At 45.6% G+C, this 26,411-nt stretch overlaps 2 protein-coding genes and 1 pseudogene across 3 annotated transcripts; all 3 read left to right on the top strand.

Annotated features, from left to right (window-relative positions):
- The first annotated feature begins 476 nt into the window (after positions 1 to 476).
- On the top strand, positions 477 to 10,101 carry SAR1A (secretion associated Ras related GTPase 1A). Its single transcript, XM_081189846.1, has 7 exons — positions 477 to 630; positions 3,467 to 3,541; positions 4,422 to 4,541; positions 5,263 to 5,328; positions 6,541 to 6,644; positions 7,039 to 7,170; positions 8,963 to 10,101. Exons 2-7 carry the CDS (start codon positions 3,484 to 3,486, stop codon positions 9,077 to 9,079), a joined length of 597 nt encoding a protein of 198 aa, XP_081045972.1. The 5' UTR covers positions 477 to 630; positions 3,467 to 3,483; the 3' UTR covers positions 9,080 to 10,101.
- A 2,854-nt stretch (positions 10,102 to 12,955) lies between these two features.
- On the top strand, positions 12,956 to 15,077 carry LOC308586153 (zinc finger protein RFP-like; annotated as a pseudogene). The gene is made up of 3 exons: positions 12,956 to 12,959; positions 13,524 to 14,113; positions 14,441 to 15,077. The product of its transcript is annotated as a zinc finger protein RFP-like (transcript).
- A 1,856-nt stretch (positions 15,078 to 16,933) lies between these two features.
- Positions 16,934 to 23,617, top strand: TYSND1 (trypsin like peroxisomal matrix peptidase 1). The gene is made up of 4 exons (XM_081189684.1): positions 16,934 to 18,445; positions 19,439 to 19,569; positions 21,006 to 21,191; positions 22,342 to 23,617. Exons 1-4 carry the CDS (start codon positions 17,292 to 17,294, stop codon positions 22,557 to 22,559), a joined length of 1,689 nt encoding a protein of 562 aa, XP_081045810.1. The 5' UTR covers positions 16,934 to 17,291; the 3' UTR covers positions 22,560 to 23,617.
- Positions 23,618 to 26,411: the final 2,794 nt, after the last annotated feature.

Here is a 26,411-nt window from a genome sequence, read left to right as displayed (position 1 = left end):
TCACATTCTCATAGTCAGCCGAACTGAATTATAGAATCGTAGAGTTGGAAGGGACCCCGGGGGTCATCTAGTCTAACCCCTGCAATGCTGGAATCTTTTGCCCGACACAAAACTTGAACCCACGTCTTGTAAGATTAAGCGACTCATCATGTTCTACCAACTGAGGTATCCCAGCTAGCAAAGCCCGGTATGGTTTCATATTGGATGGGATGTTATTTCCCCGCCGCCGCCCCCAGACATTGGACGGGATGTTGGAGCTTCCTGCATTGCAGGGGACTGGGCTAGATGACCACGGGGATCCCTTCGAACGCTGCCATTCTAGGATTCGTAGCCTTGGACACCCGGTGGGCGGAGCCGCCATCCTTGACGTCACTGCGTCTCTCGCATGACACGTAGCGCGTAGGGCCAGCGCGGCGGCGGCGTCTCCGCCTTCCGCTCCAGCTCCGCCCCATTCCCCCCTCACCGGAAGTAGCCTCTGCCGCTGAGAAGGGAGGAGATGCTACGTAGTTCCGGCGTGTCGCTGGCGGCTGAGGAGCGAGAGCGGAGCGGTGAGGGGGAGCCGTCGGAGCCGCTTGCCGCCGTCGTTGGTCGAGGCTGCTGCTGCTGCTGCTGCCGCCGCCGCCCAGTCCGGTAACAGGGAGGCGCCGCTGGGCGAAGGGAGGCCGCGGGGGAACGCGGGGGCTGCGGCGCGGGGTGGGCGTTGGGCCGGCGGGCGGGCGGGCGGCCTAGACGGAGGGAGGGAGGGAGGGAGGGAAGCGAGCAAGTGACACGCAGGCGAGGTGGGGGCGGGGAGGAGTGGTCTGAGGAGGCCGAAGCCGGAGGGAGCCGCTCTTCGCTCTCTCTCTCTCTCTCTCTCCCACGGATAATTTATATTTTTTATTATATTTATTATATATTATAATTATTGTAATATAATGGATTTGTGTTTGTGCCTGTGTCTCTCTCCGTCTGTCCATTGACCTCTCGGGACCGGCTCACCGCTTCTCTCTCTCACTCGGCCTTAGCTAGAGAGCCTTTTCCTTCTCTTACGTGGCTTGCCGGGATTGCCTCCCTCTTCTTTCTTCTCTCCCTCTCTCTCTCTTCAACTCCTTCCTCCTCAACTCTCTCCGTCGTCCTCCTTTAGTTTATTTGTTTTTGGGGTCCCCGGAGTCCCCAAGGCTCAGCTGCTGACAGCCCACCTTTCTCATTTCCACCCTTCCCCTCCTCAAAAAACAAAAAGGGTAGGTGGGGTATGAATACTAATAATGGTGTTGTAATGCTAAACTGGTGTTGTAAAAATCGGGGATGGGAAGCGGGAGTGCCGAAACAGTGGAGTAGTGACCTCTCTCTCCCCCACCCACACAAAAAATGGCAATCTGTGCCCCTCTCTTGAGAATGAGGGTGACACCTGTGCAATTTTTTTGTGGGGGGCGGGAGGGAGAGGCCTGGGTGTTTGGCTTGCCACCCTGGTTATCCTCCAACTAGTTGCTGGCTTGGGTTGTAAGGTTATAGTTGGTTTGAATAGCCGGAACTGCTAGGAGTATATTCCGCCCACCCGCTACTCATCCTTGGTTTTGGCTTCGCCCGAAGGCAGCTTGCTCTCTGTAGGATTGCCAACTTTATCCCTTTGCTCATAGGCACTTTCATTCCTTAAAGAAATATATGGGAGGCTCCCAATTCGTGGCAAGTGAATTCTGTTCACCTGTTGGGTTTCTGGTTATTATGTAATCTGGTTAGTTACAAGGGGTAGGGGTAAAAGATGGCAACCCAGACTTGGCATTTGGATTTTATGTGAGCTTTGATAAAGGGATGAGTGATGCTGTTCTCTTCTTGGGAGTGTACTGTAACCCAGGGTTTCCCAAACTTGGGTCGCCAGCAGTTTTTGGACTACGACTCCCATCATCCCTAGCTGGCAGGACCAGTGGTCAGGGATGATGGGAATTGGTAGTCCAAAAACTGCTGGAGACACAGGTATAGGAACCCCTGGTGAAACCTTTGTAAATTTATGTTAAAAATACTCCCCCCCCCCCCCAGGTAACTGAATAGTTTGACAGCTAACTTTTAAAATAACCAAAATGTTTTGAGCCATAAGCCTTTCTGGAATTCATGCCCTCTATCCTAGAAGTCATGGAAGTTCATTTAGTTTATTAGTAGTAACGGCAAATGCACTCTGTAATGCTGACAATAGTTTTGTTGTCAGAATCACAGAAGTTGGAAGGCAACCCAAGGGTCATCTAGGCCAGTCCCCTGCAATGCAGGAATGTTAACTGGTTCAGACTTCAGAACCTTTTCTTGGCATCAGTCTGTTTATGGGGCTGAGCGCTGACTGATTAAGCTTGGAATTCATGGCATCCTATTTGTGTAGCTGTGTTGAAATAAGGAAGGATTATTATCTGGTAATGGTAGACTTTAGACAGAAAAGTTGGTGGGTAACTTGTTCAGTGTTCAAATTTATGAGGAAAATGTCCCCACCCTAACCCCTCCCAATTTTAGCCAAATTGTACGCCCTGTAGCCTTTGCTTTGCATTCCACTCCCTCTTGTAATTCAAGCAGCAGTTTTGTTGTAATATTTGGATTCCATGCTTTTGAATTTATAAATACATTAGAAATTTAAAAGTTATCCATTTGGAATTAGATGAACCGAAGAAGATGTCTGAGCACCAATTAAACGGCCTTAATATTGGTATCCATGGGTACTCTTTGTAAGAACATTTGTGAGCATAGTGAGTGTTATTGTGTGTTTCATGGGGCATGTTTCACCTGCTATGAAACATACTAAAGCAAGGAACAACTTTTCCCACCCTCACTTAAGATGTATGTGTATCCATGCATTCTTCCATTGTATCCTGAGAGAAATGGATGCCAGTACCTTATGTACCTTGCTTACTTGAGTGTTTCCTAAACACACGCTGCAGAAGGAGAACCTTTATTTGTGTTCACCATATGCAGTGACAAGGCAGGGGATCCACAGCTATATAGTAGTTGTGGCACTTGTTAGCCCTTTACAAAGACCCGTAAAGACTTGTTTTGGTGCATAAACCTGAAATGAAAGGCTCCCAACCAAGAGAAATCAGTTTAATTTCTCTTCTATATTTTCTTTTTGTGATTTGTGGGGCTGTCACTCAAAGTCTTGCATAAGAAGTAATATATATTTGGAAGCTTCAGGAAGACACCTCGTAACATTTCTACTAAGAATAGAACTTGACTTCATATGGGGTTAGAGTAACCTGCTATGCATATCAAATATGCTGGTACAGAGAGTCAGTTGAAAACATAGGAGCCATTGTGCAAACTGTTTAGCTTATATTCCCTGCTTGAGGGAGGAAGTGTTGATTTGTTCCTGCTATCTTCATAGCTACCACTCAGTTTTGTTTTTCTGCTGGTCCTTCTTAAATGGCAACTTTCTAGTTCATAGGAAATTATGATAGCTGAAATGTTCTGGTATATAGCCAGAATTGACAAACAATTGCTTTTATTTTTCTCCTAGGCAATTGATCTCCCACAATGTCATTCATATTTGAATGGATCTACAATGGCTTCAGCAGTGTTCTGCAGTTTCTAGGTAAGGCTTCAAATGTTCACCTATGAACAGTTCTCTTCGGCTTAGTGTTAACATCTGAACTGCTGGTTTTCACACAATCTGCTACTAGGAACTGAGAGGTGGTGGCACATTATGCCATTTTCACCCCTCTGGCTTTTCTAATTCTGAATGTGTCATTTTACTCATTTGTCCTAGAGACCTTGCTAATTTTTTATTTCTTAAAACTGGCTACCTACAGTGGGTCTCAAATTTCAGCAGCACCCTGTGCAGTGCCAAAATTCTACAGACTCCCCTAACCCGCCTCTACTGCTTTGCAGTCCCATCTCTACTTGATTGGCTGCAGTTCTTCAGATTTTAAGAAAGGAAACTGTCCTATCCCCACCAGGAGATGCCAAGGATTGAATCTGAGATCTTCCATATTTAAAGCACATGTACTGAGCTATGATCCTTCTCCCCTTTTCCCTCTTGGCTAACTTCACCAAATGTATTGGAGCCTATATAGAAGTAATTGTACAATTACAAGGAAAGGGTGGAGACACCATAGCTTACAATTCTAGGAGACTAAAGGGCACAAAAACCTGGGTAAGAGGGGCAAGCGGCAACACTCAATGAAAACAGAAGACTTCTACTTTGTATAGTACCTAAGAGGAAGTAGTCTGTCTTAATTTCAGTTCTGTACAAGTTAGAAAGCTCAGCCCTTCCACAAATGCTCCCTTCTTCCACTAGTAGCACTGGCAATTTTCTGTAGAAAAGCATCTGTTAATGTGCCCAAGGTAGCATGGATATTCAAGATACAGTTTTCAAGATCCATTTATTCTAATTATACAGCTTACTTTGATCCAGTGATCTTATTCCATTTTTTAACATGCTGCTTTTTACACGCTGCTTTTCTGTTCTGCAGGATTATACAAGAAGTCCGGAAAGTTAGTTTTCTTGGGTTTGGATAATGCAGGCAAAACCACTCTTCTGCACATGCTTAAGGACGACAGGTTGGGTCAACATGTGCCTACCCTGCATCCAAGTAAGCTTTACATAGCTTTGGGTGGTGTTATCTATTAAGGTCATTAAAAAAAAAATTGCTACTGTATGTTACTAGACTACTTAGAGCAAGCATGGCCAAACTTGACCCTCCAGCTGTTTTGGGACTACAATTCCCATCATCCCTGACCACTGGTCCTCTTAGCTAGGGATGGTGGTAGTTGTAGTCCCAAAACAGCTAGAGGGCCAAGTTTGGCCATGCCTGACTTAGAGCCTAGCATGTATGTTTTAAAAAAGTTGTATAATAGCAGTTCTCATTGCCTTTTGTATATAAGCCTTTTGTAACGATTAATAATTTTATAAAAAACTAGTAAGAGATTATAGGGAACTGTGTCATTAAATGCACATTATACCTGATAAATTTTTATAAGCTAGAATTAAAAATAATTCCATGTCATTTGAAGAATTTGAAAGTTTAAGAAGTAATTTTAGACTTAGGTAGTGCTTTAAGGCTAGGGTCTTAGCCCTTCAGCCATTGCTAGAGTCCAGCTCCTCAGCCACAAACAGCCAATGGCCTGTGATGATAGGAACTGCTGCTGTTGTCATTGGACTGCATCTGGATGGCAGCAGGTTAGCCACCCATGCTTTTAAAGTCTGGTTTGTCCTGAATGGCTTCTCTTAGATGCAGGGATTTTTATATGTGAGAGAAACAGTGCAACCAACCAGTACTGGAATTCATAAAATATTTTCCTTCTTTGCTGCAGCATCAGAAGAACTGACAATTGCAGGAATGACTTTCACAACTTTTGATCTCGGTGGCCATGAACAAGGTAAAAGCAACATTTCCTGTCTTGTGATTTGCGATTGATAAGTGTTTCTGTCTTGGTGTTGGTTATTTTGATGTAGCAAATTATTAACTGGGAGTTTTAATTAGCTGGTCATGATGATGCCATCATGGTTCTCAACCTTTTTGGTATGGTCACCGCCCCCTGCCAAAGTCCAAATTTACTTGGCATGGCAACCCATCAATTTATGTTGTTTTTTCCTTGCTGTCAGTTTATTGTTACATGAATTTTGGATCACAAGCTCGAGTTTGTGTACCTCTTGTTGCCATGCTTTTCTCCTCAAACCATACTTTTCCCTCTTGGCTCCACACTTGCATGATTTTGAATGATATGACAACCCCTGTTCTCAAGGGGGGGGGGGCACTTGAAACGAAGAGTGCCCTTTCACCACTCCCACACATCCAAAATAAACCTTTGGGTCTTTACTCCACACTTCCCTTTGTGGGGGAGGAGTTTGAAACAACACATTTTTATACAAGCCAAGCCTGTGCATTTTTTAAAAAAATACAATTTTTGTTTGTTCTGGGGATATCGTAATACTTGAAGTTATAGCAACATCCACCATGAAAAGAAGCTTGCAGCTAAGTCAGTCCAAAAGCCCATCTAGCCCAGCATCCTGTGCTCACACATGCTAACCAGATTCCTCAGGATGCTTGCAAACGGGACCTGAGTGCACTGTTCCCACTTGTGATTCCTAGCAGCTAGGATCCACAGGGGTGCTGCCTCCAGTAGAGGAGGTGGAACATAGTTATTGTGGCTAATAGCCATTCTAATCCTCCTTATGGAAACAGCTCTCTTGCAGAAACAACCACATGGAGATAAAATGTGGCTCGGTTTTTAAAGCAGAACAAGTTGGCCTCAAGAAATGGCCCTGAAAATGTGGAAGGACTGAAATTTTGAAGCTAGTTCACATAATGTATACTTTTTAAATTACTGAGCATAGGTGTGAAGTGAGCACTTGCCATAGAATTAAAGGAATTAAGGCACCCCAAGGGTCATCTAGTCCATCCCCTGCACTGCAGGGAAAAAGATAAGCACATGCAGTAGCTACTAGTGACGTTGTTGACTTTGATTATAATGGCAAGCTGGAATTTGAAAATGTGTCGAGAAACACTCGTGACCAAAATTCTGCCCTTCTTGGGTATTGCAGCTGGTGGCTGTGTTATCTTTATAAAAATGTTTTTCTTTCCCTTTTAGCTCGGCGTGTTTGGAAGAATTATCTACCAGCGATTAATGGGATTGTCTTTTTAGTGGACTGCGCAGATCATGCACGTCTTTTGGAGTCCAAAGTGGAGCTTAATGTATGTAGCTTCCCCCCAGTTTTACACAACCAGTTGGAGCCTGTATAGAATCTCTCTTCCTTTCTGTCACCTGAAGAATTGGATCTTAAGACTGTGTGAAAGAGAAGAGGTGTCATAATGAGAAAAATCTAATAAATATAAAGTGGAGAATGAAAACAAGGCAGTAGTAGTTAAAACATCTAAGTTCTAGAAACAGTTTTAGGCCTGAACATACTTTTCAATAAGCTTCTGTAGGACTTCACTGTAAGTCAAGTGCAACTACCGTGATGCCTCACTTTGTACAGTAGTGCAAAGATTTTATGTATGATAATAGACAAGAAACTGTTTGGGATTTATCGAGAATCATTGCTGCAGATACATTATGACGCACATGTAATCCTCTTTTTCCTATTAGGCACTAATGACTGATGAAACAATATCAAATGTGCCAATTCTTATCTTGGGTAACAAAATTGACAGACCAGAAGCTATCAGTGAGGAAAAGCTGCGAGAGATTTTTGGGCTTTACGGGCAGACCACAGGAAAGGTAAGAAGTCAAAGCTGCTCATAAAAATAAGAAAATTGATATACCCTATTGCAAGATTGATATCCTTTTAAAAGCTCTCTCAGTCGAGTGGTATTTCAAGATCCAAGTCTTGAAATCTGAAGTTCTAATGGCTTTTAAAATACTGGAAAAGGACAGATAACAGGCTTTCAGTACATCTGTGTGTGATGCAAATATTAGTAATTTTACTAGCCTACTAAAGAGGTTAGTAGGCTGTGTTTCTGTGCTAGCCCAGGAAGAGGAGAAACTTCTTTAAAGACTAGTGGGGAAAATTGCCTTCTACGAAACAGGCTGACTGCCTTTCTTCCTCAGCCAGTGCAGAAACAAAGAACTCTAGCAGAAGAAGAAAACAAGAGATCCCTCCCTCTCCACCAGCCCACTTGCTCACCATGTAATTCCTGGTCACCAATGGCTACCAGGCAATTTGTTAAGTAAAAGGCTAGTTTTAGTCAAATCTATAATAAAAGTACAATTGGTCAAGGAGAACTGCAAGAGCTCGCTTTCGTAGAATAGCTTTATTTGGTATATTTGCTCCTTTTTGGAATTCTTTCTCTTATGTGCAGTTAGAAATGACCAATCTTGTATAGTATATGAACCCCTGGCTTCCCCAAAAAGAGATGAACAACAAAATCACCTGACATTTAAAAAACTAATAGATTTATTGTGTCATAAGCTTTCCTGGTCTACTGCATCAGATGCATGAAATGTTACCTTCAGTTGGAGGATACATATATATGTGGGTGTAGAGAGAGAATTGTAAAAAGTGGGCAAGGACAAATCTAGTGTGACAAATCTAGTGAAGCATAAATATATACAAGATCATTCACAACAGCAATCGTTACTAATAACATAGGAAGCCTTAAGTCATTGTGTTAATGAATGCCTACTAAAGGGCATGCATTATCTAGATTTAAAGCCTAAACTAATCAAATCAAGCTTCTCAGATTTAACCATTTCCTGCTTGAGTCTCCATTTGAAGTTCCTTTATTGGAGAATAGCAACTTTCAGGTCAATAGTAATGCCTTAGGAGATTGAATTTTGCATACAGTGATTTCTTAATATTGCCATCTTTGTTGTCCAGTTGGTTTCCATTTATTTTTACATAGACTGTACGTAAAAAACACAAAAACATTGCTGGCTGATAGCTATACTCAGATTTTAAAATGTGTTGCATATGTTCATGCTTGCCTGACCTCTATGGGTATACTGCAAATTTTATTTTTGTTTCTTGCATTTATGTACTGCATACTATGTTTCAGTCAAGGTAGAATTTAGAATTCAAAAATACAATTTAATATACTTGTGAAATTTACAATTTAAAATGTTTACAATTAAAAATAGCTCAGCTGTTTGCAAAAGGGGTTTCAGACAGCCCTACACTGAGCTTTGGCTGCACCAGACTGCATGCCAAACTGGGGAGGAATTTACCTTACTCACGAGCTGATGAGGGTGAGTTAAATCCTGCTGATTTGGCTGTACACATCAGTTCCCAACAGGGGAACACAGCCAACATAGAATCAAATGTTGCCCATCAGGTGATCACACCCACCCGCCCTGTTGGAGTGTTGTCGGTTGATTGGCAGTGGGTGTGTTTTTAAAAAATGGCATTGCAGGCCAAATTTAAACCCCAGTGCACCATGGCCTGCAGCTCGGAAGTTCCCTACCCCTAATTTTTAAGAATGTTTTGTGTGTGTTTGAATCCATGCGTAACTCTTTCACTGTTTTAAAAATTCCGCAACTGAGTCTCTGTGAATGAATTCTTGTTTGACTCTAGGGGAATGTGCCACAGAAGGACTTGAACACACGTCCCATGGAAGTGTTCATGTGCAGTGTACTGAAGAGGCAAGGCTACGGTGAAGGTTTTCGTTGGCTATCGCAGTATATTGACTGATACTTGGAGAGAAATCTACTCCTGGACTGATCCTGTTCACAGCTTCCTTATGGACTTTTCTATTAGAACATGGAAGGCTCTCCAACCGCATACTGGCAATGTCCGAGAGACTCCTGTCTTCACTTACCCAATATCACAGTGGTGACACAATTCTTTTCCCTTTGTCTGGGAGATAACATTGTACACACTGGTGCAGGTTGTTGTCACTTCCAGTTGCCATTGTTTCCCATGGAAACCATGGCTTTCAGTTACAATGGGGCTGGTGAGTTGGAATGCAAAACTGCACACAACACTCTGAATGGCTGGAAAAGAGAACCTGTCTCACCACTGTGGCCAATTGACTTTGGAAAAAGCAATTCTATTTTTTAAAGAAAGTGTTTAATGTAAACGGTGTCCCTTTAGATTTCTTAAGTTAGCATTCATCTTGTTTGGGCCAGAATTCGATAGGGTTTTTATTAATCTATTTAAATGTTATTTAGATAGAGAGATCCCAAATTACTGAACCAGCTATCATGATATTAATAATCCTTAGTGAACAGAAAGATGGGCTCAGTTGCCCTGTAAGATGGTTGTGCTGTCACACTGTTTGATCATGAAGATGGTGCTATTGGGACTGACTTGTGCAATGATTTGTTTTCTTTAATTTACAGGGGTTTTAGTTGGGGAGGGAAATGGAACGCACATGCAGACACACTTGTTCTAGCTTTCCATGTCATTATGCATAGGAGTCTGAAATGCGGTTAATCACCTTAGCCCACCTCTCAAAGTTACCACCACTTCCTTTGTCGGCAGTCTTCTTATCCCCCTTCTCTGCAGCAGCAGTGGAACAGTTGTCTCAGGCTTGTGATATGGTTTGTTCTACATTGCAGGCAACTGCTGGAAAAAATGCAGTAGAAATCATGAGTTTATTTTGTTGGGTTATTGTAGCATTAAATTTTTCCACCAAATGCATATCATAATGCTGTTAATGTAAACTAACCCTGTTTCTTTTATATTCAACAGAGCTTGTGTTTGAAATTTCATTACTTGCCTAGACATCTTCATTTTCCATTTTAAAGAAACCACAAGTAGACATCCGTCTCCTTTAAAGGAGTATGATGGGGCTTTAGCTGAAATTATTTTAGTACTCGCTGGCAGTGTATTTCACTGATAGATGCAAGAGATTGGTGGCTCAGAGTCTGAAAACTCTTGGGGTGACTTGTGTGCTAAATTTTGTTACAGAAGATGAAATGCAAAATGGCAAAACACCAGAAGAACTCTTGTTTTTGTGCCATAGGCACTTTTTCTGCTGAAAGGTGCACTCTGTTGCTAGGACTTTAGGTAAACTTGATTGTTAGTTCCTGTGATCTAGCACCTTTTGTCTCTGCATCAAAATCTTTGAAAGGGAAATAAGTCCTTAACATAGCCATTAATAGTTTGGAATTCCAGTTTCTTGTGCTGGTGGTGTGAATTTTTTTTAAAAAAAAACTTCTGAGTTTTGCCACATTCACTCAGCGCTCGGGCGTGTCAAAATGTGTTGCTATTTACCCAAACACTTAATGGATTCCACTGAAGCATGTAATGCAGCTGTAAAGACAGGAAAATTTACACTTTCTCTGCCAGCAAGAGGAACAGAATGTATTGCTAACATGGTACACTTAAATTGCACCGGTTGATGCATCTGACTTGTAAAGCTTAATACAGTTGGGGTACTCCCAGAGTAGTTTAAGCTGAACCATCATTAGAAAGAAGCGTGTGACAGTAAACTATTCCTGAAAAGCATAACTAGAAGTTTGATCAGGATCAATAAGGCTCTCTTTCCACTTATAGAATACTTGTAATTCTTGACCTGTTTGCAGTGTCTTCACCAAAAATGGCTGCATATAGCATCGTCATTGATTTCTCTTTTAATCTTGTCTCTGTGAAGCCTTTTGATTTTACAGAAGCTTTTCAATCTGTAAATATCTCCCCAGGCCACCGTGCCTATGACTGTGTGGCCAAGGAGGTGTATAGAACCACGTCAAACTACAGTGGTCATGCAAACACACTTGACTTTAACCGATCAGTTACTACATTATTTGAATCTCCAGTATTGACCACCTAGAGTTCTCCTGTTCGATGTTACATTCAAGGAATGCTAATGGAATTGTTCTTGAAACAATATGCAACCTGGTAACCCCTTACCAGAAGTGACATACTCCAGTTCCATGCTTAAAGGGAAGACCCCAGTGAACAGAGCTATAGAATTTGTGCCCAGTAGAGGCATAGTTTTCTATGAAGGTGGTGTCTCAACCACTGGAGAAAGTACTTGTGAATAGCTCTGACCTTTTCCCCCCTCCGCCTTGCCATGTATTTCATTAGACAAGTCTTAACTCCTTGCAATGTATGGATATAAAGTTTAATATATACTTTAGAAACTGGATTACAGATTGGAAGGCGAGAGAACATGTCATTCTGTTAGCAAAATGTTTTAACTTCCCATTTCTGGAAACGTGAAGCATGTTTGCAGAGAAGGTTTGTCTGTATCCAAAACATTTTAATAAAGTTTTTTTAATAAAAAAACAACAAGAACAACCCATCACACTTAGTGGACTGAGTCTGGCCATAATCCTAGTACGTTAGAAGTTCATATGCTCACAAAATAAACTAGTGATAAAAGGTGTACAGTTCCTGATTTATAATGGCATTTTAGATAAATGGTTTTAATTTAAAAAAATGTGACTTAAAGGTAGTAGAAAGTATGTCACATAGTAGTGTTAGCCACCAAATATGTTTAGTTACGTAACTGAAGGAGTTAATATATTTTCTGGCATGTGAAGCTCTGAAGCATGTTTAAGTTAGCTGGTTGGTTCAGAAGAAAACCTATAAAGGAAAAGGAAGCCCTTTCTGCATGTGGAGTTGCTTAAAAAGAACGTGATTGAAAATTCATTAACAGGTTAAAGCCCGATTCAGAAGTTAACACAGAAGTAGAGCCTGAACAAGCGTATAACTGGTACAGTTTCTGTTTGTATATTTCAGTTAGTTGCTATTACTTAAGTGGCCATTTGAATAAAAATGAAAATTAAAGTAGATTCTATTTAAGATATGCAAAAAAAGTATTCTTTCTTGCAGCTTTTGCTCTTAGATATACATCCTTTCATAACTGGGTGGAAGGTGAAAAAAGTGCTTAGTAGCTGCAGCCGAGGGGGCGGGAGGAAGATCAGGAGTTGATGATGCCAGTTGTTTTGTGTACTGGGTGTGGGTTGCACAAGAGAGGGGAGGGTGCCTGGAAATGGCAGGGAAGGTGAAAAGAGAGCTTGGTAGTTGCATGGGGGGGGGGAGCAAGCAGGAGCACAGCCCCTAGTAAAAAAGCAAGGAAAAGAGTTGATCACCTGTCTAAATAGGCCATTGTCTTCCTCGCATACATGTTATTTGAGTAAGATCCTTGCGACCATCTCATTCTGTGCATTTCTTTAAAAGTTTTGCATTTTCTCCCAGGCCATATTGGGGGAAGGCTGGCACAAGAATCTCCCTGCCCCAACCTTAACTAACTTGATGGGTAAAGAGACTGCGGTAACGTTTTGCAACCTCAAGCAGCTCCTTATATTCTGTTGTGGCAGATATGGCACACAGATTACCCAACCTGCTCTGCTGCTTGAAAGCATGCATATCTTAGAGCAAGAGGAAATGCAAGAAAGGACATGTTTATGCGAATCTTGAATAGAGTCTACTGCTCTAATTTCCTAGTAGTAGTGTGACATCTTGCATTTTTTTTAAATTAGGAAATTGTTTGTTTTTTTCAGCTAATGCTTGGCAATGCAGGGGATAAGGAAAGTTGTGCACGTGCTTGGTGCAAACCAGTGTTGCCTAGCAACAGCCTGGCTGGGCTGTAATTTTGCAGCTGGACCCGCTGCCAGCATGGGTGAGTAATGGAGTCGGAGAAGTCAGGAGGCAGAGAGGTCTCCCTTCTCTGCAAAAAAAAGGGGGTTCAGCAGAGGCATTGAAAGGAATTACGTATAGAGAGATAAAATAATTTTTAATAAGACAATTAGCAACTGAACTAAATAATGGCAGGGAAATGTGACAGTTTCAAGGCAAGGGATAAAAATACAAGTATGAAAGGAGATGGGGAGGAGAATTTATGGGAGGTGAGTAAAAACAGTTTGACAGGCATGCAGGGAGGAAACATAAAACACAGTCTTTTTGACTTAAAGCCTCTAAAGCAAGTTCTTCCTAAAATGGGGAGTGGATTCAGAGTACCTCCGCAGCTAATGTCTATATTTCATAGACTCATAGAAGTGGAAGGGACCACAAAGCTCATCTAGTCCCAATCCCCTGCAATGCAGGAATTTTTAACCCAAAGTGGGGCTCGAACCCACAACCCCGAGATTGAGCCTCGCGCTCTACGACTGAGCTATCTCCCCCTCTCTCAAGACACTGCATGAGCCTCTGAAGTAAAATAAACATGAACACCTGAAATGAGAAGCCACCTGCTCCATCTGCCTCCATCTGTTTTCAGAACCCAATGATGGCCATAGACTGCGGGCGCAATTTCTGCTGGGACCGCATTGCCCAGTGCTGCGAAAGGCCTAGTGCAAATGTGTTCTGCCTGCCTGTCTACATTGCAGAAAGCGCTTTCCCTGGCAGAACTTCCAGCCCACCAGGCACCTGTGTAATATCAAAGAGTTGGCCATGCAGTGCGGCATGCGGCAAGCAAAGGAGAACAAAAGCTGTGCAAGAGAAACCAGGAACCCCTGAAGCTCTGCGAAAAACGATCAAACATCCATCTGTGTGGTTTGCAACAGGTCCAGGGTTCATAAAGGTCACAGCATGATTCCTATAGAGAAAGCTGCTCCAGTTCACCAGGAGAATATACATCACTGTTTGCAAACTCTGGAAGAAGAGAGACACAAGGTTTTGTCATTTAAATTAGATGTAGGGAAGCCAAGTTAGGATCTTCTGGCAAAAACCGAAGCTGAGAAGCAAAAGCTTGTGTTGGAATTGGAGAAGCTCCACCAGTTTCTTGAGAAAGAAAAACAACTGTTAACCCAGCTGGATTGGGAAGGAGGAGGAAGAGCAATTTTCTGAGATTTCCCCTAGGTAAAGGTAAAGGGAACCCTGACCATTAGGTCCAGTCATGGCCGACTCTGGGATTGCGGCGCTCATCTCGCTTTACTGGCCGAGGGAGCCGGCGTACAGCTTCCGGGTCATGTGGCCAGCATGACTAAGCCACTTCTGGCGAACCAGAGCAGCACACGGAAATGCCATTTACCTTCCCGCTGGGTATCTACTTGCACTTTGACGTGCTTTTGAACTGCTAGGTTGGCAGGAGCAGGGACCTAGCAATGGCAGCTCACCCCGTCATGGGGATTCAAACCGCCAACCTTCTGATCGGCAAGTCCTAGGCTCTGTGGTTTAACCCACAGCGCCACTGGCGTCTCTTTTGAGATTTCCCCTATCAGCACCCTAGTCAATGAGCTGGAGCCGAAGTGTCAGGAGTTTCTAGCTGGGCTGCTGCAGGATATTGGAAATAACAGGTGCATTAGGGGCAAATTTCAGTTTCCAGCTCCACCCAGTTCTTCAGAGCTCAGTGCAGTGCATCAGGAATTCTAAGGAAGTTGAGAGAGACTTTGACTGAACAAAAGTGGATAAATGAGAATGTGATGCTGGACCCCGCAACAGCTCGCACTCGATTTATTGTGTTTGACAGTCAGAAAGCTGTTGCGCGGGGAGCTGTCCTACAGCACTGGTAGATTCAACCCCACCCACTGTGTTCTTGGCTCTCAAGGATCAACATCAGGGAAGCGTCAGTCGACAGTGGATGTGAGCAAGGGAACTTCCTGGGATGCAGGTGTGGCCAGAGAATTTGTGAAGAGGAAAGGACTGCTGAATATTGTCCCTGAGGAGGGAATCGTGGCTGTTAGGCCCGGGCAATGTATCAGTACTAGGGCTGGGCAATACCTGCTTTTCAACATCAAAATAAACATTGCGATATTTCAATAATGTCTGAAGCTATGTAGAGGCAAAAATGGTGATGTCCTGGCAACTGCTACTACTTATGGGTCTGACTCTGAAACTGATAAATTTCTACTTACCCTTTAACATATTGTTACAACTGTTGTGCTGCTTTAAACATTATCAGTAAAAAGGTAAAGGTACCCCTGGGCCAGTCGTGTCCGACTCTAGGGTTGTGTGCCCATCTCACTTAAGAGGCCAGGGGCCAGCGCTGTCCAGAGACACTTCCGGGTCACGTGGCCAGCGTGACAAAGCTGCATCTGGCGAGCCAGCACCAGCGCAGCACACGGAAACACCGTTTACCCTCCTGCCAGAGCGGTACCTATTTATCTACTTGCACTTAAGGGTGCTTTCGAACTGCTAGGTGGGCAGGAGCTGGGACCGAAGACGGGAGCTCACCCCGCCACGGGGATTCGAACCACACCTAGGCACTGAGGCTTTTACCCACAGCGCCACCCGCGTCCCTATAGCCTGTTTTCTGTAAAATTAAAGGGGTAGAAAGAATCTAAATCTGATGGCTGGATAGCTCAGTTGGTTAGAGCGTGGTGCTAATGCTAAGGTTGCTGGTTCGAACCCCATATGCGGCAGCTGCATATTCCAGCATTGCAGGCGGTTGGACTAGACCAGGGGTCTGCAACCTTTAAGACAAAAAGAGCCACTTGGACCCGTTTCCGAAGAAAAAAAACCTGGGAGCGGCAAAAACCGTCAATAAAAAAATAACTTTTTTGTCACTTTTTTATTATTTCTTTGTTTGACCCCTCAGAATTACTCCTCCTCATAGAAATAAACATTAAATTAACAAGTTACCTTTTTGTGTGTGTGTGTGTTCTTCACTCCCCTTCAAAACAGTGACCAGCATACATGCCCCCTTTCAATACAGTGACCAGCGTACATGCCCCTTACAATGTAGCGGGTGGGCGGGAAGATGACGTCGGGACGGTGTGTGACTAACGCATGCACTGCCCCCATGCGACATCACAGCCAGAACAGCACCCGCCACAGTGGGGAGTGTCGGGGCGCACAATGCGCCTCCTCCCCTCGCTAGTATCCGCCCTGGAGCCGCGGCAAAGGTGTAAAAGAGCCACATGCAGCTCCGGAGCCGCGGGTTGCAGACCCCTGGACTAGACAATCCTCAGGGCCCCTTCCAACTCTACAATTCTATGAAAAGACAAACGTTTACTCAAGGATAGCATGCTTAACTAAACCATTAAAAATTTCTGGAGAATATTTAGAAAAAAATATTAAATAAACCTGCGTATGATTATAAATTTAATTTATTTTCAACAAATTCAAGAGTAGTTTAAGTCTACTTGCACCACCTGTGGGATGATGGCAGAATCGCAGAGTTGGAGGGGAGGAACCTCTGAGGGTCTTCTAGTCCAGCCTTCTGCAAGGCAGAAACCTCACTGCTGCAGCCGTGATAGGCTGCCATCCAGCCTCTCCCATAAGAGAGGAAAGGCAGCCAGTTAAATCTCCCTCCCCCTTGACTTAACCCATTTGTGACACAAGGAACAAGAAGGCTTTAAGGGCATGGCAAATATATGTGCTTTTTTTACTCCTGAGTAAAAAATTCCTGCGTTGCAGGGGGTTGGACTAAATGACCCCTGCGGGTCCCACCCAACTCCCCAATCCTACGAAATCCTGGCTTTGTGCCGCGGCGAGCTTCGCTTTACTTGGGAGGCTCTCCCCTAGCTCCGCCCCCGCCCTTGAGCAGGCAAACCAGCTTCCGATCCTGCCAGGAAATCTTCCTGCTGAGCCGCAGGCAGCCAATCGCGGAGGACGTCCGCAGCACGAGCCGCTGCAGCCAACTGCAGCTCGCTTGCCCGAGCAGAGCGGCCAATAGGAGCGGGATCTTTGCCCCACCTGACCTTGCTCGCTCGGCTCCGTACTAATTCCGGCTGCGGCCGCTGACTCGCGCGCTTTCGAAACCTTAGGACTTTGCCCCCTCGAGCTGCGCCGGGCAGAGCCATGTTTACGCAGGGCGCACAGGAGACGGGGATCTCCGTGAGTTTTGCACCTGCTCTTTCCAGCTAAGCGAACAGATCCCAGGGGTGTGTGGGGATCATCCCGGGGCAGTCCCCGCGTGCCTCCTTCGCCCGAGTTCTCTTGCACAACTTCGAAGCTTCGCCCTCCCTCTGCAAGACTCTGGTCCCCCTCCTAAGCTGCTCTTACTTCTTGCACCATGCCGAGTGGATTTCTCTCCCGGTGCTGCTAAGGAAACGCGTTCTTCCTCCCCGCAATGGCCGAGGCTCTGCGGTTGATAGCAGAGAAAGCTGGCTGTGTCGTCCGTGTTTCTCACGCGCGCGGATCTGTGCCCCAAGGACCCTGGAGTGGCAGCGGCGTCCTTTTGACGCCAGACCCGGCCATTGTCCTCTGCCATGGCTCCGTCTTCTCTCCTTTCCTCCTGCCAGCCGAGCACCAAAACTGGGCCCAGAGCCGATTTCTGCTCCCTGATAGCTTCCCCCCGGACATCCAGATCCAAGTGCTTAGGCCAGCAGAATGCAGTCTTAAAGCTCCCAATAGGAGCTGGCTAGGTGGAGATCTGGTGGGGAACACCCCAGCCTTGAAATTCAACCCACTTTCAAATTGGCACGAGACACCCAGCGGCCTCCGCTGCCACAAGGCCGAACTCATCATGATGCTCACCTGTGTGCCATTCCAGGATGCTTTCTCCAAACTCTTCAACTCCACTGAACAGTGGCGTTTTGGCACAGAGATGGAGGTTGAAGAGGAATCCAGCGCCCCGGAAGACGAGGCGCGTTCCCTGCCCTGGTTTGCCCTGCTGAGAATCTTGGATGGCAATTCCCATGGTGTGGGCGGGGTGAGCTGCGTGGCGGCCGAAACACTGAGGAAGGGAGACCCTGTCTTTGCCTGTGGCTCCCCGTTTGGCTCCTTTTGCCCGGACATCTTCATGAACACCCTCAGCAAAGGGATCGTGAGCAACACATCCGGAGAAAGCAACGCCCTAATCCTGACCGACGCTCGCTGTTTGCCCGGCACCGAAGGGGGCGGCGTCTATGCGCTATCAGAAACTGGCCTTCACTTGGTCGGGATAATCGTAGCTCCGCTTTGCTGGAAATCCAGCGAATGGGTTGGTCTAACTCTGGTTTGTGCCGTCAACAGTATTCTACATTGCATCCAGAGCGCCCTTTCTGGGCCTCACCGGGCTCTGAAAACGTGGCTGAACCCCTTGGAACTTGTGGCCAAGTCTCACGGAAAGATGGTGGCCAGAGACGGACCACATCAGCAAATGCTGGCTGCTGTGGTTCTGGTGGAACGGGGCCTCACCTGGGGATCTGGCGTGATCGTGAACTCAAGACTGGTGTTGACCTGTCGACACGTGGCCAACGGCACAACAAGTGTCTGCGTTAGGTTGCAGCCCAGCCACGGAAAGTATGTTTGGATTCTTGCCTGTATTGAGAGATGCTGAGGTCCAGTTCTGTTTGCTTTGCTGCATCTTCTAGTCTCTGCAAGATTTGACACTTGAGCATTCAAACCTGCGGTGCTCAGTCAACAGGGTAGACCTGGGTTTCTTAATGGGCTGGAGCCACAGGGGTGAGCAGTCTGGGTATATGCCAGATGTTGATCTTGTAGAGAAGCAAATCACATAGCACCTAGAATCCCCATTCAGTGCACTATATTAGAAATTGAGAAACCATCACCTGTGAATTGGAAAGAGATAATAAACTTGAGTGTCAATACAGTGGACACATCCTTTAAAAAGGAATTCTCTTTGCTTCATATTTTTACAGAGCCACGCGGGGCACTTTTTGTGTGCCCATAACGCCGATGCTTTCATACATGGCTAAGTCATATTTCCAGCAGTGTGCATCTTCCAAGTACAGTGGTACCTCGGGTTAAGAACTTAATTTGTTCTGGATGTCTGTTCTTAAGCTGAAACTGTTCTTAACCTGAAGCACCACTTTAGCTAATGGGGCCTCCTGCTGCTGTGCTGTCGCTGCACGATTTCTGTTCTCATCCTGAAGCAAAGTTCTTAACCGAAGGTAATATTTCTGGGTTAGCAGAGTCTGTAACCTGAAGCGTCTGTAACCCGAGGTACCCCTGTATATGCACTCTGGGGAGTCAGGATTGTCCATGTTGTGGGAAATGTATGTTTGCCACTAGGTAAGTTGACTATTTCTGAATGTGCAGATCCGCCCACATGTGGATAACTCAGTGAGACTTGTTTCTAACACACTTCACAGGGCATCATGAAAAACATAGTGGCGTGGCTCTCATTTATGCTGACAGCGCTTGTTTAAGAGACCTTCCCAAAGGATTGCATCATCTTAAAAGTTAGGCCAGTTGAGCAATGCCAAAAATCCTGGCTTATTGCAAGTATCTGTATCTGCTGTCTCCCTAATGCTTCCTTCTGTTTGCTCCTAGGAGTTCTGCAGCTAAAGGGAAAGTGGTATTTGCTACCAAGGACTCTTCTCCCTATGATGTGGCACTGGTAGAATTAGAAGATGACCTGCCCACTTCCACAGAGCCCGCCCTGGCGTCAGAGTTTTACAAAGGTGAGAACCGGACACTCCGCCCATCTCCTTTGGGTCACTGCCCATTGGGTCTTGTGGTTTTATTGTGGGGAATAAACCAAAGGCCATATAACATTCTGCCTACTAAATCATTTTGATATGGGCTGTTCTATTGAAAGTGGTATTAAAAAAAATCTTGCTAGACTCCTTCCCCTGAGTAACCTCTGCTGAGCAAGTACAAAGTCTAAGCTTTGAAACCATTTTGGGGTGTGAATATGTCCCCGTTGTGCCTCCCCCCTCCCACACAGGGACAGCTGGGATAGCTCAGTCAGTAGAGCACGAGACTCTTAATGTCACGGTCGTGGGTTCGGGCCCTACAGTGGGCAAAAGATTCCTACATTTTAGCGGGTTAAGACTACGTGGCCCTTGTGGTCCCTTCCATCTCTACAATTCTATGATTCTGTAATTCTGTGAATAGTTGAATTAGATGGTGGATTCAGTTCAAGTGACCAAAATCAATCAGTCAATCTTTATTATGGTCCAGAGACCCAACAAATCGTTACAAAGCAATGCACAATTCAGACAGTCTACCTCCAGGTTAAACAAGCATTTTGTTCAGACTTAAAGATAGGGATCATTGGTTCTTGCATGCTATAGTAGTCCCAATCTTTAAGAGAGGCCACCCAAATGTACCCTCCAATTATAGGCCAATTAACCTGCTTTCAATAATTGGGAAGCTCTATGCCCGATTCCTCAGTAGCAAACTGACAACTTTTCTAAATGAACATAAGCCCAGGCAGCCTGGGCGAGAACCATTCAACATCAGACCACTGTCTAATGTTGCCCTTTCTAGCCAAGAAGTATACCAGGCCTCTACAGGGTAAACTCTTCGTGGCCTTCATGGATCTGAAATCAGCGTTCGATTCCATCCCCAGATCCCAGCTATGGTCCGAATTAAATCTGACCAAAATCAATACAATATGTTGCCTGTGGCAAGCAGGGCCGTTGATTTCTGTACTTCATTCATTTTTTATTAAATGTTATTCAATTAATTATTAAATTAAACTCTGATTTGCAATATAATGCTCCTGTTTTGGGAAGTCTAGGAAGTCACTGGAAACAGATTGGAAAGAGATTTAGTCTAATGTTGCACCATGGATCACGGTCTCCAAGGAAGATGGGGATGAAGTGTTGATGGCGAGTCTTTTGCTGGCTTCCGTTGTGGCTTGCTTCTGAGCTCTCCTGGAGTTATTGTTGAGGGTTCTTGTAGGATTTAGTCTTGTTTCTCCCCACTGGGAACTGTGCATCTCAGAACTGCTTCTCACGTTGCAAAGAAACAGGAACTTCCGTTAGGTGGTAAGGGCGATTTGTGGGTCTTCTTCCTTGGAGAGACTTGGGAGCTTTGCCATCTCTCTGTGATACACAAACTGGACTTTTCGTGCAGTTTTTCATTGCTTTGGTTTGTTCTCTTCATGCAGGAGAAGATGTGAGTATCGTTGGTTTCGGCGTCTTTGGCCAGGCCTGCGGCGCATCAGTAACATCTGGGATCCTGTCAGCAGTCATCACTGTGGGAGATGAGCCTGTGATGCTTCAGGCAACCTGTGCAGTTCATGGTGGCTCCAGCGGGGGAGCCCTCTTCTCCACGCACAGTGGGAAACTCCTAGGTACAGCCTCTTTCTCCTTGTTCCTTGCTCTCCCATGATCTCACTATGTAGGTGTAGGGATTGGTCCAAGTATGGAATCCTGTAATCTCATACTTGCTGCTGTGAGGAAAGCAAGTTCCTAGTCCTTAGTGTGCAATGAGCTGGGTTAAGCGTGGAAGCAGTACTTGGTGAAATCTTGTTCAAGGCTGCTAGCATTTAAACAAAATTGGTCTTCAAAACTGTCTCTGTGTATGTGGGATGGATTTCTGCTAGTGGAGAACCTTCCTCTCTTCCCACTTACAGCCCTCACCCACCCTCAAAATCTTCTCTGGAGTGTGGGGGGACTAGTAGATTTTGGAGGGAACATCATGGTGGCTGCAAGGCGAGGAGGGTGGAGCGAAATCCCACCACCCAATTTTAGAGAATTCCCCGTGCAGCCCCATACAATGCATCTCCTCACTGTTGAGGGGGCGCCTTCTAACCCTCTGCAGAGGGTTTTAGGAAGGGGAAGAGAAAGATGTGAGCTCACACAACCCTTTTTACATGCCCAGCAGGTTAAAGGCAGCAGTTCAATAGGCCGAATGCCCGCAAAAAGGAAATGTCTTTGGGTAGTGGAGACCAGGGAATTGGACTGGGCCAAATGGGTCTCTCGTGGTAGAGACTTTCCAGAGTCTAGGACCAGCTACAGAAAAGGCCACATAAATCAAATGCAAGGAGGAGCTGGGGTCTTTACCCCAATGATGCATGCCTGGGTATGGCGTGATTCATAATCCTCATTTGTCTTTGCCAAGCCAAAGTACATTACACAACTTTCTCACGCACATGCACTGAGCCTTTGATAATTGGTTGTGTGTAGCAACGCTCTTGATAGGTTTTTATTCTTGCCAACCGTATCTGATCACGGAGGCAGGTTTGTTGTGGGTTGATTTTATCTCTCGATTTCAACCATGTGCAATCGAGAGGTTGCAGCTCTGCAGGATGAAGCTCTTTTATTCCTCTGAATTATGAAATCCCCTTTTTAAATAACAGACTCTAGTTGCACAAGATTTCCTCAAGGTCCTCTCCACCCGCTTCCTTGCTCAAATACTTGTTTAAGTAGCCACTTCTTTGCAATTTGATTTTGGGTTCTCCAGATGTTTGGGAATACCTAATATTTTTTCCCCAATGGCAGGTATCGTTGCCAGCAACACAAGGGATAACAGCATAGGAGTGACGTACCCTCACCTGAACTTCAGCATTCCCATCACCGTTCTGCAGCCGGCCCTCTTGGAATACCTTCATAGCAGAAGCCTGCGCGGCTTCCGGGAACTTGACAGGGTGAGCCACAAGATCCAGGTTGTGTGGAGACTCCAAAGAGAGCCTGTGGAGGGACCGCTCAGCAAGCTCTGAAGAACTTCAGAAGAGAGAAGAAAAGCATTGTTTATCCATGCCCTGGCTGAGCTATAGCTAGATCAGGGCGGTCCAACTTCTCAGACGAGGTAGGCCGCAAAAAGTGCTTGTAGGCCACACATTGCCTTGTCATGCCGGTGAGGGGAGAAAGGCCTAAATTTGACACACATACACCCCCCTCCGGCCCTCGTGTTGCCTTCCCAAAGCTGGCTAAACAAGGCGTCAGAGTCCTAGAGCCCTTCCACCTCCTTCCCAAAGCTTGGAAAGCGATAACTAGGCTTTGGGAAGGAGGAAGGAGAACTCTAGGTACCTGTCAGAGACCTCAGGCCTCCTTCCCAAAGCCCACTGCCTCCTGAGCTGGCTTTGGGAAGGCAGTGTGAGAACCAAAGGGGGCGGCAAAAGGCATCAAGCCCTTAGGCCTATATTATTGGGCCAGTGACCCATGCTTATGGGTGGGCTTGAAATCAGCTTTCCTTGGCTGATTTCAGTAGGGCTGAACCTTTTGCCCTCGTTTCCCATCATGCACCTCGCTGTGTTCTTCGCTTCTCCAAATCTCACTCGAGCATCAAAACACCCCCTGTTTCCCTTGAGCTCTCTCCTGCAAACCCCTGTGTGCTGTTTCCACCTGTCTTCTGTCAGTTCTTTTTCTAAACCCACCTTTTCTGTAGACTCCGCTCGGCAGTTGTCCTCTGTGCCCCCCTGGGAAGGGGAACCTCCGGCTCTCCTGAGGTTGTTAAGACTCCAGCTCCCATCAGCCCCAGTCAGCATGTCAAGGATCCAGTGATCAAGGATGATGGGAGTTAGCCTGACAACATCTGGTGGTGGTGGGGTTTCCTCTCCCTGTCTTGCCACTTCTCACAAAAAAACCCCTACGTTCTCTCTCTCTCACGCATACAGAATCACAGATTTTGAACACATCTGCATTTGCTTATATGTATCCCCTGATACCCTTTCCCTTTCCTTCCTCTGTTGCCTTTATGCATGGATGAAATTTCTACTGTAAGCTCCTGGAGGTTGCCTAGATTTTGATTATATAAATAAACGATAACATAACTACAGTCCTAGCATTCTATACGAAGCTGTTGTTGTTGTTCAGTCATTTAGTTGTGTCCAACTCTTTGTGACCCCATGGACCAGAGCACGCCAGGCACTCCTGTCTTCCACTGCCTCCCGCAGTTTGGTCAAACTCATGCTGGTAGCTTCGAGAACACTGTCCAACCATCTCGTCCTCTGTTGTCCCCTTCTCCTTGTGCCCTCCATCTTTCCCAACGTAAGGGTCTTTTCCAGGGAGTCTTCTCTTCTCATGAGGTGGCCAAAGTATTGGAGCCTCAGCTTCAGGATCTGTCCTTCCAGTGAGCACTCAGGGCTGATTTCCTTAAGAATGGATAGGTTTGATCTTCTTGCAGTCCATGGGACTCTCAAGAGTCTCCTCCAGCACCATAATTCAAAAATACGAAGCTATATGACATCTTTTATTAGTTGGTTGTAGTGTTCCTGCTTGCCACCAGGTGGTGCCACTGTTCCAAACACCTATGTAGATAGACTGTGTTCTAGCCGGGTCTGGTGTTTTGTTTTTTCCCCCATTTCAGTTTGCTGAAATTGCTTTTAAAGTTTTCAGTCAATAACCTTTTATGCAGAAGTTGTTTGCCGCTGTCTCTTGTGTGCGAAACGAAATGAGCTTATTTCAGCGGCTCCCTCTTGCCCGTTCTCTCTGGATCGTTCATTCGTCGCAGAATTGAGTATTTAGGAGGAACATAGATAATGGTTCTTTTTTCTCAACAAGCCCAGTGCTTAGCCACAGAGAAGAGCTGCGCTTTTAGAGGCCCTGACTGCGCCCAGGGAGATCAGTTCTCTTTCCATGATGGCAATGTTCTCCCTTCTCTGACGGGGCCCGTGTTGCTTCTGAATGCCAGCGGCTGGGAATTGGGGGTGGAGAGAAAGTCTGCTTGCCCTCAGGTGCTTTTTTAAGGCTCCCCATAAGCATCTGCTTGGGCCCCGTGAGAACTGTGTGCTCAGCTAGAGACCTGATCCATCAGAGCTGCTCTTATTTTCCACTTGTGCTTTCCTGGACAAAGTAAACAAAAAACAAACTCTGCAAGCCCTGCTTGTATTCTCAGCACGAGATTGCAAGTGCTGCAATAATAGAACAGTAGCTCACCCCCCCCCATGTAGTGCTCAAGGGGACTCATGGCTGCTCATGTCCGCTTCTTAAAAATAGACGATAAAGGGCAACGCTGCTCTCCACTTCTCGGCAAAAGATGGACTCAAACCATTCTTCTCTTTTTCCTTTCCTCTTCCTTGGGGATGAAATGGACCAGGCCAGCAGGGCAGTCTTAGTTCATTTCATTCCTCTGTCGACTCAGAGGAGGCCAGGAAAAAGATTGCAATTTATGGAAGCAGGCATTCTGTGCTGTGTTATGTTCATTCAGTTTCCAGTGCTGAAACTGAACAAACAGTTGTTTGGAGGGGCGAGGAAGTTGTGCTGCATAATTATTTTTCTGAACACAGCTTGCGCAGTATACATCTTGCTGTTGAGTGTGTTCAAGCCACGCTATGAATTTCTAATAGATATGGTGTAGAGCAGGGGAATGAACTTTTACTGCTGGCTTCAGAGCCTCTCCCCTGCTCACCTGTAGGAAAAGTTCACAGCCAGCGCAGCGAACCCCACTTTGCATCTGACAGGCTGAGATCCCCTGAATTTCTGGCTTGGAGGGGCTTTGACAAATAAGTGGTATAGCTTCATAGAATCCAATGATCTGGGGAGCTCATATGAGCAACGTCCTAGGGATAGGAGATGGCATGTGTCATACCCATTTATCTCCCAGTCTCCTTGAGACAAATGTCCACACAAGGAGCTCCACCGCTGTTGAAGAAAATGAAGACTTCTCGAATGGTCTCGCCAGCAAGTATAGCTCCTTCTCCCTCGAGCCATAAATATCTCTTGCTGCAGCCAATTCTTCCAGACACAGTGCAGAAGAAAAATACTGTGTGTTCTTAAAAGGATGAGAGTTTTTTACCACTTGAAGTTGTGAAGGGAGGGGAAGAGGCCAGCATTGAAATCTATGTGGCTCCTGCTAGGAAGAAGAAGAAGAGGAGTTTGGATTTGATATCCCGCTTTATCACTACCCTAAGGAGTCTCAAAGCGGCTAACATTCTCCTTTCCCTTCCTCCCCCATAACAAACACTCTGTGAGGTGAGTGAGGCTGAGAGACTTCAGAGAAGTGTGACTGGCCCAAGGTCACCCAGCAGCTGCATGTGGAGGAGTTGGTGGTCCTCACCGCCTCTTGAGGGAGAAAATTCTGCTCCTGTTCTGTAAAATTGTAAATAGGATTGTGATAGTATAGGCAGCAAGGAAGGCAATTAAGAATCACTTGGTGGACCCTAGCAATGTTGTCGTTCAACGGAGTGGGCCTGATCTAGATTCATAAACAGAGGCAGAGTTAGATCATAGAACCGTAGGGTTGGAAAGGACCCTGAGGATCATCTAAGTCCTACCCCCTGCAATATGCAGCTGTCCCATGCGGGGATCGAACCTGCAATCTTGGCGCTATCAGCACCATCTCTAACCAACTGAGCTGTCCAGGCTTATGCCTGTTACCCCTTCCTTGTGGATTCTGCTTTGCACGCCACCACCTGTGTTTTTCTGGAACCAGTCACACATTACAGTGGTGCCCCGCAAGACGAATGCCTCGCAAGACGAAAAACCCGCTAGACGAAAGGGTTTTCCGTTTTTCGATGCGCTTCGCAAGATGCATTTCCCTATGGGCTTGCTTCGCAAAACGAAAAAGTCTTGCGAGTCTTGCGATTTTTTTCGCTTCCCCCCTTTTTCTAAGCCGCTAATAGCCTTTTAGC

This window comes from Podarcis bocagei, assembly GCF_964188305.1.
Source record: "Podarcis bocagei genome assembly, chromosome: 4".
Lineage (NCBI taxonomy): Eukaryota > Metazoa > Chordata > Lepidosauria > Squamata > Lacertidae > Podarcis > Podarcis bocagei.
The sequence above is the reverse complement of the archived record's forward strand: the minus strand, read 5'-3'. Positions and strand labels throughout refer to the sequence as shown.

Coding starts and splice junctions, on each gene's coding strand:
- SAR1A (XM_081189846.1), top strand. CDS start 3,484: ATGTCATTCATATTTGAATGGATCTACAATGGCTTCAGCAGTGTTCTG. Junction 4,542..5,262: donor TGTGCCTACCCTGCATCCAA/GTAAGCTTTACA, acceptor TCTTTGCTGCAG/CATCAGAAGAACTGACAATT. Junction 7,171..8,962: donor ACGGGCAGACCACAGGAAAG/GTAAGAAGTCAA, acceptor GTTTGACTCTAG/GGGAATGTGCCACAGAAGGA.
- TYSND1 (XM_081189684.1), top strand. CDS start 17,292: ATGGCCGAGGCTCTGCGGTTGATAGCAGAGAAAGCTGGCTGTGTCGTC. Junction 18,446..19,438: donor TTGCAGCCCAGCCACGGAAA/GTATGTTTGGAT, acceptor GTTTGCTCCTAG/GAGTTCTGCAGCTAAAGGGA. Junction 19,570..21,005: donor GGCGTCAGAGTTTTACAAAG/GTGAGAACCGGA, acceptor CTCTTCATGCAG/GAGAAGATGTGAGTATCGTT.